We start from the raw sequence: 14,614 nt of genomic DNA, 5'->3' as shown, positions 1-14,614 counted from the left end.
AACTCAAATGTTTTACTTTTCTCCCATTTTTTTTTTACAATTTCACATGAATATTGTATGAGCTGTACTAATAGTATAGCATTTATTTAACCAAAGAAATGCTTATCTGCTTTTCTGTGGCTTGTGCATGTTATGCCGTGATTTTCTGCTTCATGAATTCAATTAATGTAAGTATTTGTTTCCTTCTGTCTGTAAGACTCATTAAAGTACACTCTTAAAAATAAAGCTGCTTCAAAAGGTTCTTCAAGCGATGCCATAGAAGAACCATTTTTAGTTCCACAAAGAACCATTCAGTCATAGGTTCTTTAAAGAACCATCTCTTTATTACCTTTTTATAATCTCAAGAACCTTTTGTGAAACAGAAAGGTTCTTCAGATGTTAAAGGTTCTTTATAGAACCATTTAGACAAAAAGGTTCTTCTATGGCATCGTGAAGCACCTTTATTTTTAAGAGTGTAGCACACAATCCGTTCTGCAGATGTGTTCAATAGACTCTTTAGTCAGGGCACACCAGTCTAATACTTGTGCTTAAAAATCAAATGGCTGTTTAATGCTTTATTTTAAAGAGATATATTATATCATCATTATTATTAATAATATCATTATTCCTACAAATACATGAATCCCGGCACTTTGAAAAATGTTTTCTTTCATTTTGTCTTTGTTAAAACAAGAAAGCTAAAAAATATCCTATGGTGAAAAAATAAAGCAAACAACAAACAATTTAAACATTGAGAAAAAGAGAAAAATCACAAAAAGACAAATAAAACTATAACAAAATTGAAAAAAAGAAATTCTACATTCTTTACAAACACTATGGCCCAATAATTTAAGAAAATAGTGTCTCTAAAACGTCCATATTGCTTTGTACCTTCATCAGTGCCCTTTAGGGAGTTCAGCAATACAGTGCTGTGAAGTCTTCACAACGGCCAAAAGTGGACGCCCTCCTCCGAGGAGGTCATGAGGTTGCCAGTGAATCGGCTGGCATCTTTGAGGAGAGAGAGTCCTGTTATTAGCTTGTTTAATCCTCAGCACAATGTCCTTTTGTGTTCTTTTGGCAGTAGAGAAAAAAATACAAGGTATAGTTACTATTCCTCATGATCATGGAGTATTCACCATTGTTGCATTTAGCATTATTACTCTCTAAGATATTATTACTATTACTATCACCATCACGGATACACAGAGTGCATCGTGTGTCATGTGCGCGTGTGTGTGTGAACGTGTAAGTCAAGTGTTCAGTGCTCAGAGCTTGTATTCTCAAAAGAGAAGCTAGGCAGAGTCAATAGCTTGGAGTTCGGGACGCCTTCTTGTGGCAGCCCATCTCCTCCTCCACCCAAATCAAATGAGTCCTTGGAGTCACTGGAGGGAGCGCGCCTCCTCAGGCAAGTGTCCCGATTTGGCAATGGGGGTGGCACCATCCCCAGAGCAGGGTGAAGGCCTCCCAGAAGCTCCGAACCTTCGGGCGGATCCACAGAGATGCACGGCGGACTCATCTTTTTCTTGCGGCCGCGTGGAGAGGACTGCTGCTGGAGGCTGTCGCCTCGCGACACGAAGCCGGAAGAGATCGAACTGCGCTGGGGACTGCTTTCCATGGATGAGCACACCTCAATGGAGTGCCGACGTGGGTCGTCAAGCCAGGACAAGGGCCGTGGTAACAGCAGAGCTCGCTGGCCCTGAGTGTCCACGCTGTGGTACTTCTTAAACTGACGTCTTGCACCTTGATCTCCTGTCCCTTCCCCGATCCCATCGTCACTCCTCCCTGCGAGCCCCGCCCGGATAATTCGGGATACCTCCTGATCCACAGAGTCCATTTCCTCCTGCTTTCTGGCAGCCAGTGATGGGAGGGGTGGAGAGCAGGAACGCTTGGAGAACACGTTGTACTGGTCGTAGGGGTTGTGCTGTGTGTGGACGCTAGGTCGCAATGGTTTCGGGGAGGCGCCTGGTGTGGCAGGGACCAGAAAGAGGGAAGGCTGGTGCTGCTGCTGAGGTGGAAGGTTGACATGGGGGTCCGACAGTTCCCTAAGCCCCAGGGGACCCTCGTTTTCCCCTCCCTCTGTGTATAGAGTCTCCTGAGAGTCAGCACTCACTGCCACCTGAAGAGAGCAGGGACAGGAGGAGGTGAGGGGAAGGTAAGGGGTAACATTAGGGATTAGAACATGAACAGGTGAAAGGGAGACTGGTTAGTATGAGATGTTAGGGATGTAGAAGCTAGTGGAAGGGGAGGGGAGCCGTGGAGTTAGAGTGAAGTTCACCATTAGCATTGCACTCCACAAGCTCTCTGCTTCAAAGGATTGGAGGTGAAATTAGAAAAATAGAGAGACCGCCTCAGGGCATCTGTTTTGAATGCATTCGTAGCCCCAATCAGAGGTAGCCAACATTTAGAATCTGTTGTTGGTATTCTTCATTTTTAAAAGTTTGTATCAAACTTGAAAGTATCAAATGAAGTAACTCGCCACAAAACATACCAAAAGTCCCAGCCACGCGATAAACCTTTAACTGACAAAAATAGTGCTTAAATTGTGCTACAAAGTTCAATAAAACTTGCTTAATAGTAGTTACACCTTCTGAAGTAACAACAACCAGTTAACCACTAGTTGAAAACATTCTTAGGCCTTTCAGTCTCATGGGCGGTCCTAGGGATGGGCTTCCAGGGCTTATGCCCCCATTTTTTTATTGCTTTGAGTTTTAATGTTAGCTTTCTAGTCATCTGCTCTATAAATCAGACATAATGAAGAAACTAGAGGATCTATTGACTTTTTGGTGAGACTCTTTGTTGCAGCCTAGAATTAAACTTCTGGTTTTGTCTGGCCAGAGGAGAATGGCGCACTATTTCGACACACTATTTCCCTGTTTAATACTGTAAAGCTGCATTGACACAATCTGCATTTTAAAAAGTGCTATATAAATAATGGTGATTTGACTTGCACTCCGTCCAGATGCAATAAGCACCAAGTATTTTACAAACAGAATGGAATATATTTGTTAGTGTGACCATATTTTAGTTTTCAAATAAGAGGACAGTGGGTGCAGGACGAAGACAGTCACCTGTCACCATTTTGCAGATTGATCATAAACACAGCTAAGGCTTCCTACTGGTGGCCATCCTTCTCAAAACTTAGCATCTACCACAGTTTTATCATAGGTAGAATGCAAAATGTTTCAATACAAGTATTTCAGTGAAATGTAACTTATGCAATATTTCTAATCTTCAACCCACGGGAGAAAATACACCTGCCGCAACAGTTTAAAATCAGCCCAATTCCGCGCAAAAAAAACCCTGCATCCAACACTAGCTGCATCCGCAAATTGATAGCCGCGCTCTGATGCGCGAAAATTATATTCAACATTAGAATGTTTGCGGTAGCAGGTGGTAATGGTCAGAAAATGGGAGCAGGATTAAGAAAACAGTCCAGCTCAGGGCTTTAACACAAAAATGCACACAATGAATGGCGATTATAGAAAGCAAAAGCCAAATCCCGGACATTTTTTTCAATTTTTAGATCCAAAAAGAGGACCAGGGAAAAGAGGACGTATGGTCACCCTAACTTTTGTACTCAAGCCTGACTGCTTGCGGCTCTTGGAAAACTCTTTTATAAAAGACCATGAACAAGGCCACCAACTTTACAAACTTTGGTAAAGCAACATGTTTTCTCTCATGTAAAGAGTACACTAACTTTTGAACAAAAACACTTGCAATGACAAGTGAAAGTCATGACACTACTGGCAACCTGTACACAACTACAGAAAGCTTGAAGGCAGCATGATTTTGGCATGCATATAGATAAGACCTGTTTATTTTTTTCAGCAATATATAAATATTTACTTCATAAAAATGATTCCTTACTTTAAAGTTTATAATATTCTAATAAATGATGATTCATATGTATCCTCAGAGGTTTGGGCAAAGCACGTATATCTCCTGACCCTAGAACCGCACCTGGACCTTCTTATCGCCTTCACTGATAGGAAATGTACACTGTGTGCACTTTCAACAAAATCGGAAAGTGTACAGGCTACTGGAGAAATTAGCAAATAAATGTCTTCCTTTTGCTGTATATCTTGGTCTCCTCTTCGACATTGACACAATGCCCGAGTAGCAGTACTGTACATGCTACTGCTGTGGGTAAAGTCACGTAGGTGAAAACTTACAATATCAATTGCACTTTCAGAGCAAAGTTTGTAATAGATGTACTGTTTTAACTAGGGCAGATAAACATTTACCCTAGGGTAAAAATACAGGCACTGTTTAGCAGACTGCACTCTGAGCCACTGGGCTACTGCAACAGACCACAAGACCCACGTCTCTTCCTGGGGTCTCCTTCTCTCAGAATTGTACCTAAAACTGTCCCTTTCTTTGAATCAAGGGAGTCGGAGAGAGGCACCGGCCCAGTAGGAGAGATGTGGGTGGGTGTTTTGGGAGGGGCTAAAGATCACGAGGAGCCATGTCATATTTGGAAAGTTAGCTGACATTGAATAAGAGGCTGAGCCATATTGGCTGAGCCATTGAAACTTGTATGATTGAAGCTATGCTGCCCCCTAGTGGCAGGAAGTTGATTTTACATTTGCATGACAAATGATTGACTACATGGCATGCATGGGAAACCAATATATATATAATTTAATGAACATGTATTGTTGTTGTTAATAATATTTTTATAATTAAGTTAAAATAAAGTTAATGTTAAAAACAAACAGCTAAACTAATACTGTTTGAATACATATTTTTGGAAGATTATCATATAAAAATAACTACCATCTGCGTTTACATATGCTTTAACAGGAATTCAATATAATTATTGTAGATCTTAAGAATATCTTTTTTATAAATGCAACTCAGTTGAGTGTATAAGATGTCAGTCAACTAATTTCTTTCCTCTTGATCTTTACCCTGCACTTTTGGCCTTTTCAGTAGCCATGGTGAAATGCGTTGGGCTGGAGGAACGGGATTTAAGGGGTGTGGTAGGAGAAAGAGGGACAGAATTGGGGACGGAGTTCAAGGATCTGTGGCGCTGGAGGCCAGCTGAACCAAGCAGCCTATTCCAGCTCTCTCAGAAACAGGAGTATCTGTGCCTCAGAAGCAGCTCGGGGTCAGGCTTGGGTTGCATCATGCTGAGCTGCTCGGAGTGAGTCACATTAGAGGGTACGCAGGCCAAAAAGCAGCAGAAAAAAAAGGAGAGAATGCAGGAAGGATTTAGAGAAGAAATATACTAGCCAGAGGGAGAGATCAACAGTGCAGAGGTGTCAGACTTCATACCACTCACATTCCCATAAGTCTCCAATCACAATCCATAGACAAGGAACAATATGCATTATGAAAGAAGACAAGCAGAGAAAAACTGCTCTGTTACAAAACCTAGTCAGCTGCCTACAGAGGCAATAGAGTCATATGCTGCTCCTGATACCGAGGTTATTCCAACATGCTTAAAATACTCACTTCAGCCAGATTCTAAAGTTGCATTCCAAATGCAAATGTACTATACACGGTGTACTTCTGCTACACATCACATAGTCTCAACACAGTGTGTATGAAATTTAGAAGGCCTGTGCCATTTTTAATTAAATACTAATCTTCTTTTCTTTTTTTTTTTTTACTTCACAGAACCATTTACTGGTGATTCAGTAGAACGAGGGACATTTCAAAATGCATATCATATGCTGCAGCTATAGCTTCAGCACGTTAATCCATTTTCTTACCACTGAGTGCACAAAGTGTCTACTTGTGCTCTATGCCTTGCCAATGCAAGAAATTTCACATGTATTGCGTAAAGGGCAAAGAAACTAATGCCTTTATTCATGCAATAAATTCAGTAAAAGTGACAGTAAAGACAATGTTACAAAAGATTTATATTTCAAATAAATGCTGTTCTTTTGAGCTTTCGATTCATCAAAGAATCCTGAAAAATGTATCATTTGAACAAAAATAATAAGCAAAACGTTTCTTGATCAAATCAGCATATCATGATTTCTGAAGTATCATGTGCCACTAAAGATTTGAATAATGGCTGCTGAAAATTCAGATTTGCCATCACAGGAATGAATTACATTTTAAAATATATTCAAATTGAAAACTGTTATTAGGGGTGGGCGATATGACCAAAATCTTATATCATGACATGAGTAATTTTATATCATATCACTATAACAATATTTCAATCATGATTTAACATGGTGATGGTTATGACAATGTTAATGTATTTGGTCTTGGCTGAATAGATCCGCTACGCTGCTGCTGCTGCTGAGTTGCTGCTGCTGTTGGTTATTGCTGTAGTTGTAGATTATTGCTGCTGCTGCAAGCAAGTACAGGAACTTGCTACTGCCAATGCATACGGCGATACGGTGCCGTGAGTATTTAAGACATACTGCTGCTGCAGAAATAGCATATAAAATAATCCCCCAACAAAGCTGGAAGAAGAAAACAAAACAGTTAAATATTTATGCTGCTGCTATACAATAATATGCTTAAATAATGTAAGCCTGGGCTGGCTTTGCCGAATGGCTTAATGCTAGTGAACTATTGCTGTGTGTACCTGATCGGTTGACCAGATAGCTTAAACTAGGGACCGGAGTTAAAAGTGTTTCTGGACTAATGGAGCCCAGATAAATTAACTAGTGGCTTAACGATGTGAACCTGGGTGCTGTACCCTTAGTTTTATTTAACTAATGACCTAAATAACTATGTGTTTCTGAGCCAATAGCTCAAACTTACCTAGGTAGAAACGCGCACTGCATGTCGTTAACAGACAGGAATCACACTGTAGGCTGATAGTTGAAGTAAACCCCCAGCAACCACCTGGCTCAGGCGGCCTGATCAAATAGTTTTAAATTTGTCATTCAAGAGTTGTAATTTTTTTTCCCCCATTAACGTTCATCAAAGTTATTACAATGGAAATACTTACCTTTAACTTATTAATAAGCTAACAAAATATGTGGCGAAATAATAAATCACTGTACACCCTGTAGTTGTGGTGTCATATGCCCAGGATTAATTCTGCCTCAAAAGCAGCTTCTCATTTATTTTGATAATTTAAAATATTTATATTGCATATTAGAACAATAATGTTTGCATTGTATGAACACATCATTGCTAAATGCATGGCTCGTTCCAAGATGGTCTTGAGCAGGACACTCCAGTGACTATATTTAAATGCAGTTGTGTCAGAATTAAAATTCGCAACATAGAAATGCTGTGCATGCTACTGCTGAGAAAAATCTCGATGACTGAATGCCTAAGCAAGCTGCTGCTACTGCACAAGAGACTGGACTGCTGAGAGATCCATAAATTAGGCATAAGTAGCTAGGCGAATGCCTATTTTAGTCTAACACTGTGTCTATGCCAGATGTGAGTGGCACAACATGATAAAGTCAATAGACCCGTTACGAAAGGTAAAGCTATGCAATGTATGCAGTGCGATACGACCAACGCAACAAAACTTCTGCTACTGCTTCTATGATAATATTCAGTAGATGCTGTTGCTGTTAATGATATTCACAATGTTGTAATAGGAATTTACTGTGCGAGCTATTGCAGTTGTAATATTTAATTAGAATTTACGAAGCATAATCTATTGCTGATGCACGAAACCTGCTGTAAGCCCTGTTGAATAAACAAAGTAATAAATGCCTACTGCACTTTAAAGAGTTACATTTACCCTCCATGATTTATCACTAAAATTTTATGCAACTAAAGCGCTTTCTGCTGCCGCTGCTATATTAGCAAAATAATAATATGACTTGCTATGCTTGCTGCTGCTAATATTATTTCTAACCTTGCATCTGAATTTGCCATGCATGTTATAAAATTTGCTAACATTGCGATCTGAATAGCTATGCATACTGGCTACTGCAAAAAAAGTACTTAGAATTGCTACTGCCCCTTTATAAATAACCAAAAACAACCAATTAATGCTTATTTCGCTTTGAAGAGCTCTATAAATTCTGTTGAATTGAATAGCAAAGTAATAAAATGCCTAGTTCACTACCATCCAAGCTTTATCTTATCACTGAAATTTCATGCAACTAAATGCACTTTCTGTTGCCGCTGCTATATAAGCAACAATGATAATTGGATTGACATGCAGACTGCTGCTAATATTTCTAACATTGTGTCTGAATTTTGTTATGCGTGCTGCTGCTATTAAAATTCACTAAATTAGCGATCTGAATAGCTATGCATACTGCTGCACAAATGTACTTAGAATTGCTATAAGCGTCTTTATTAACAAGCAAACGCAATCAAAAAATTATTTTGCTTTGAAGAGTTCACAAAATCTACTGTAAGCCCTGTTAAATAGCAAAGGAATAAAATGCCTATTTCACTTTCACAAAATTAGCGATCTGAATAGCTATGCATACTGCTGCACAAATGTACTTAGAATTGCTATAAGCGTCTTTATTAACAAGCAAACGCAATCAAAAAATTATTTTGCTTTGAAGAGTTCACAAAATCTACTGTAAGCCCTGTTAAATAGCAAAGGAATAAAATGCCTATTTCACTTAAGAGTTACTTACCCCATGCATCATCACTGAAATTTCAAGCAACTAAAGTACTTTCTGCTGCCGCTGCTATATTAGCAACAATTTGAATTCCTGCTGCTAATATTATTTCTAACATTACATATTAATTTAATATGCATGCTGCTGCTATTAAATTTGCTACATGCAATCTGAATAACTATGCATACTGCTGCTACAGCTGCACAAAGGTACTTAGAATTGCTAAGCCCCTTTGAAATAAATGAAACGCAAGTGATGCCTATTTGCTTGAGGAGTTCACATACCATCCATTTTTAGTCACTGAAACTTCAGCAATTGTAAGTTGCTTTGGATAAAAGCATCTGCAAAATGAATAAATGTGAATGTAAACTATGGTCTACCTACTGCTGCTGCAACTAAACGCATGTTTTGATTTGTTATGCATGCTGCTATTAATAATTCGCTAATAATGTAATCTGATTATATGGATACTGCTGCTACGCTCCATGAAAGTACTAGAATTGCTGTAGCCCATCCATGCATTATCACTGCAACTAAAGTACTTTCTGCTGCCCCTGCTATATTAGCAATAATAATTGGTTGCTATGCAGACTGCTGCTAATATTATTTCTAACATTGCATCTGAATTTGCTATGCCATTCTGCTGCGATTAAATCTGCAAAAAATTGTGATCTGAATAGCTATGCATACTGCTGCTACAGCTGGACGAAGGTACTTAGAATTACTAAGAGTCTTTATTAAACAATGAAACGCAAACAAATAATGCTTATTTCGCTTTGAAGAATTCACAAAATCTCTGTACGCCCTGTTAAATGAACAAAGTAATGAAAGCCTATTTCAATTTTAAAGAGTTACTTACCCCATGTGTTATCACTGAAATTTCATGCAACCAGATACTTTCTGCTGCTGCTGCTGCTATAAACAACAGTGATCATTTGACTTGATTTGCTATGCATACTGCTATTAACGCAATCTGAATTCAATGATACTGCTGCTACACTCCAAGAAAGTACTATAATTGCTGTAAGCCCAACTGAATGCACAAATAGTAAATCCCAGTTTAAGAGTGTCCTACTATTAGCTACATTGTACATGGGCTACTGATTGGAAATTATTTATTATTAGTAGTATCTTTATATTTTAAACGAATTCATGATTATCCTACCACTAAATAAACTAAATAAACTACCACTAAACATGACTTTCATTATAAACTCTTCACTATCACTGAACCAAGGTAACGAGTGAAATAGAGATGTGGCCCCTTTAAGAATGAGCGCTCCCTCTTCTGAGTGCATTGCAATGTGGCACGAGTACACTTTTGAGCGGGTATATTATTTTCTGCTGCTCATTAATTTGTTATGGTTAAATAGGTAAGGCTGTTGACAACATGACATTTATGAAAGACATTTATACGGGTTCACCTTAACTTAAACTGTGAAACGCCAACATCAAACCGACCTTACTAGTGAGGTGTGCATCTGAAAGTGAACCGTTCACGGTTAATGTAGAAATGAATGCCCACAGAAGATATCAAAAGCATTGGAGATTTCGGGCAAATAAGGCAATCCCCAATTCACTTTACTATTCTAAATCCGCGATGCTTATGACTTGGAAAACTGCTTGCTGCTGCTCAGAGGCGGATTTAGTGATTTGGGGTCCCCAGGCAAAATACAGGAATGGAGCCCTATACAATTTCACACATTTACAACCTTGAGGTTCCTTTCACTGTTGCTCGCTGCTGCACGACCGTGTCCCATAGTTGTGTCTAATCTTTTAGATTTTTCATGTACATGTTATAAATAAAGGATTTATTTTATGTTGTAAATCCCTTGTTCACATTTAAACAGGTTATAATAGTATTAGAGTAGGTTGGACACTAGGTGGTGTGTTGGGGTAATTTTCACTATGCAATTGTCTACACAACGCAAGGCTGTCTAATTCTAAACTTTAAAATATACATTTATTTTTTATTTATTTTAATTGCACATTTAAATTAAACTGAGGGAAATTATAAATGTACATGATTAAGGATTATTTCAACCAAACATGAAGTGTGCCTGTGTGGAAAGTGACTGTGCATTGTCCTTCTTGGGTCTTTCACAAAAACGAGTGAGCGCCACTTAAAATAATTAAAATAGGCCCTATATAATATGCACAGTTGCTTAGTATTAAAATTATAGCTTCAGATGCATGATATTTGTAGGGCCCTATGAAATCCGTTTGATTTTTCCAAAATGAGCCTGTCTTATTTTTTCCAAAATCGTTTTTTCAGTTTTAATTTTTCTGGATTCAGTTTTTTTTTTCCGTTTTAATTTTTCTGGATGATTATATTAAATTTTAACAAAAAACATGTCTAATTCATTAAAATCATGAAACTTGTTTAATTTAACAGCAATTTAGGCCTTTTAAAAGTTTAACAAAAATTACATTCTTATGGCCCAAATTCTGCGACATTCAATGTGGACACACAGACGGTTGTCGTGGTAATGAACACCACAGCAACCACTTGTGCATCAGCATTGAACGCGCATCTCGCATATAAAAAGCATTTTAGGGGGCCCTTGGCATTTGGGGGCCCAAGACGGTCGCCTACCTTTGCCTAATGGTTAAGTCCGCCTCTGCTGCTGCTAATGCTACTGCTGTTATATGAACAAGACATGCTTAGTAATTACTCCTCACCTGCGCGTAGTTTTACAACTAACGCAATAATCCACTGAATCAGAGTGAAGACCGTTTACTTATCTTAGCTGTTTAGTTTCAGGGAAACTCTGAAAGCGAACTGCAGGAATCTCTAGTGAATGCTAGCCAGCCATATAAATGCAAGGCAGTAAGCTCATTGGCTGCATATGCAGCATGAACCAATCAGCTTGTGCCAAGTCGTTTAACTCTCTGAATATCATGAGTTACATTAACAACCCATCAGCCTGCACAATCTAGAGTTTCATGACTGAACTATATATATATCACGATATAGTTATTTTTTCTTTAATAAGGTTTTTATGATATCAGTTTTTGATACCATAGAATTTTCATAATTCTTGTCACTACTGTCAATATCACAGAAAACAAAAAAAACAAAAAAGAAAAGAAAGAGAAAAACTCAAGATAATTGAAGATAAGTAACTAAATACAAGCAACAGGACAAAAAACTACAATAAATAAAGTGATTTAGTCAAGAGATTTTCTCTCACTGCTGTTTGATTAACAATGACAGACAGGAGGAATAACAAGCAGCTTCCCATTTAAGATCGAACATCCGGATGCAATATACTGTTACACATACTGTTCTTTCTCAGCGGTTTACTTTCACTGTTTATGAGGATACTTGCAATGATGGACATTTTGACACATACATGTGTGTATTTAACTATTCAAGGCCTATAAAGCGGCAAAAATAACTATACATATGAATAAAAATTCATATGCACACGTCTCTCTGACAGTGCGTGCAAGCCGCACATATAGCGAAATATGTTCTCTTTCGCTGCGGATTGCATTTCAACGGCTTAAAACCACTTGTTTTTAAGCCACAATCCTTAAAAACGTGTGCAAGCGCAAGTTTTTGTGAGCACGTAGCACAGCAACATCACATGAGGGTGTAACCGCGATAGAGACGATAGTCCAAAATTTGGTTTATTTGTGTCTACCGGTATATTGCCCACCCCTAACTGTTATTATAAATTGTAATAATATTCTACAATATTACTATTTTTACTCTTACTTTTACTTTGATTTTTGATCAAATAAATGCAGCCTTGGTGAGCTATAGAGTCATTTAAAAAAAAAAAACCTTACTGACCCCAAACTTTTGAACTTTTGTGTACTTTTTTGTACACAAGTTGAATATATATAAAAAATACTGTATGTATCGAGGCAGCTCAATAAGGTTTGGAACAGAGCTACTACTATGTGCAATCAACAAAACCAGAGTGCATTAACGTGAAAATAGAAATAGACTCTGTAAGCAAAACACATTTCAAAGGAAGCAGTGAAAGGACTGAGAAGACTGAACCTGAGCTCACCTGTCTGCGTAGGGTTCGTGAGAGAGAGTGTGCCCGGCGAGGTGGGGGGATTCGTGGGATGCTCTCTGAATCTGATAAGCTATGAGGACTGATCGGTCTGAACAGATCAGTGGGCACACTCAAGAGCAGTGTGGGTTCTTCTGTTTGAGACTGGATAGAGCCTGTAGACCCTGTGTGAGGAGACATTTTTCTATTACATTTCATATTGCATCTGCATTTTAAACAAATTCAGAAATAAATTGCAGTGCTCTACCAGTCTGAACGAGTTGAGGTGAGGTTGTGTGGGTACTGTGGGTTGAGTTGGGCTGCAGCGGCAGGAACATGTAGCTGTCATTGGGCAGAGAATGCGTACGGCCCACTGAGGTCTTCTTCACGTACAGTAAGTGCTCATGCGTTGGCTCGTCTGGCTGCTGGGGGTCTGTGGGATCTGCTGGAGCTGTGGTCTGAGGGGCATTAAAAGAGATGCAAGTCAAGGTGAGAGCTGGTACTTGTGTTTGGAGCATCAGGGGCCCTTATGAACACATGGAAGCACACGCACACACATTGTACCTAATACATAGAGGCTGGACTGGTTAGCATACAATGAAAAGCAAACATCTCTGTGCACTAGACACAGGGAGGAGACTGATCAAGAAACATGTTCTCATAAATCATGTTGCATGAATGCAAATGCATATTTCTTATATGAATATGTACATCTAATGAATTTTTCATATCAATGTATTGTATACTGTATATACATTTAAATTACAGATGAAAGTATGAACATTCGCTATAAAATTTCTTTTTTTATTCTTCTTTTTAGTGAATTGCCTCGTCCAGTTCACAAAACTGAATGATTCATGAATCAGATTGAATCAGACACACTGACTCAGTTTGGAAATTTTGGTCTGTTAATCTGTTAAATGAGTCTTAAGAACCAAAAATTATGATACTTTTTGTATTTTTGTGTCATTTTTTTGATGTAATACTCTTCAGAATTTCAAATTTTCATGAAAAAAATGAAAGAAATACAGGGTTGGAATGACATGAGATTAGTAAACAATAGTGAGAGCAGTGTTGGGGAAAGTTACTTTTAAAAGTAATGCATTACACTATTGCGTTACTCCATAAACAAGTAACTAATTACGTTACTTAGTTACTTTTTATGGAAAGTAATGCATTACGTTACTTTTGCGTTACTTTTTAAATCTGGACAGGGCTTGCTTGTGTTTTTAAAACAAAAAAGTTATATTTTTGGCAAATATAAAAGCCTTTCACACCAAAAGTGAAATGAATAAGCCTCAGGCTGAAGGGAAAGTCAATTTACGTCCGTACAGTAGAATGCAGAAGAAGAAATTTCAGCACACTTCAGCAATAAAAAAAGACACAAATGTTTGTCTGGAGTAATTTGTGCTTATTAGTACGGTTGAACTGGATCATCGAAGGACAGAAGCAAAGACATTGGTTAATAGAAGGGGATTAAATACATAAAGCATATTTGTGTTGTTTTACATTTAATTATTGCAGGTTTGCGTCATATTCTGAGTTGCATTATTTTTATTAATTTTGAGGAATACTGAATCTGTGTTTTTTGTGAGTGAGATTAATTAATGCATATTCATATTTATTTTAGAACTACAGTAACATCTTCTGATTTCTCTCAACATGGGGACAGGAGAGCTGTCAATCAATAAATTGGGAAAAAAAAGTAACTTGCGTTACTTATTTGAAAAAGTAACTCAGATATTCTCTTGTAAATTAAAAAGTAATGCGTTACTTTACTAGTTACTTGAAAAAAGTAATCTGATTACGTAACTCACGTTACTTGTAATGCGTTACCCCCAACACTGAGTAAGAGTAACCAATAATTACTTTTTAATTTACAATTTTTTATTTATTTTTTTTTACAATTTTTGGTGAATATATTCTGATCATTATTTGTGATTAAATGTGTTTTGATGTGGCATTTTTATCCTGCTTTACCTGGACATTGTGAAGCTATGCACATCTCAGTGAACATTTTTTCATCCACATAAATACAACAGAAAAATGAGAACAGGCTGGATCTAAATCTCACTCATCTGAGAGATGCTATGTATAAATTATTAATGG

At 37.9% G+C, this 14,614-nt stretch overlaps 1 protein-coding gene across 1 annotated transcript; it reads right to left on the bottom strand.

The window, feature by feature from the left end:
* Window positions 1-1,141: 1,141 nt before the first annotated feature.
* LOC107552775 (voltage-dependent T-type calcium channel subunit alpha-1G-like) lies at window positions 1,142-13,249 on the bottom strand. The gene is made up of 3 exons (XM_016234766.1): window positions 12,774-13,249; window positions 12,521-12,690; window positions 1,142-2,095 (listed from the first exon to the last, which is right to left on the bottom strand). The coding sequence occupies exons 1-3, from the start codon at window positions 13,021-13,023 to the stop codon at window positions 1,238-1,240; spliced, it is 1,278 nt and encodes a 425-aa protein (XP_016090252.1). The 5' UTR covers window positions 13,024-13,249; the 3' UTR covers window positions 1,142-1,237.
* Between the last annotated feature and the right edge of the window lie 1,365 nt (window positions 13,250-14,614).

This window comes from Sinocyclocheilus grahami, unplaced genomic scaffold (genome assembly GCF_001515645.1).
Source record: "Sinocyclocheilus grahami isolate Dianchi unplaced genomic scaffold, SAMN03320097.WGS_v1.1 scaffold457.1, whole genome shotgun sequence".
Lineage (NCBI taxonomy): Eukaryota > Metazoa > Chordata > Actinopteri > Cypriniformes > Cyprinidae > Sinocyclocheilus > Sinocyclocheilus grahami.
The sequence above is the reverse complement of the archived record's forward strand: the minus strand, read 5'-3'. Positions and strand labels throughout refer to the sequence as shown.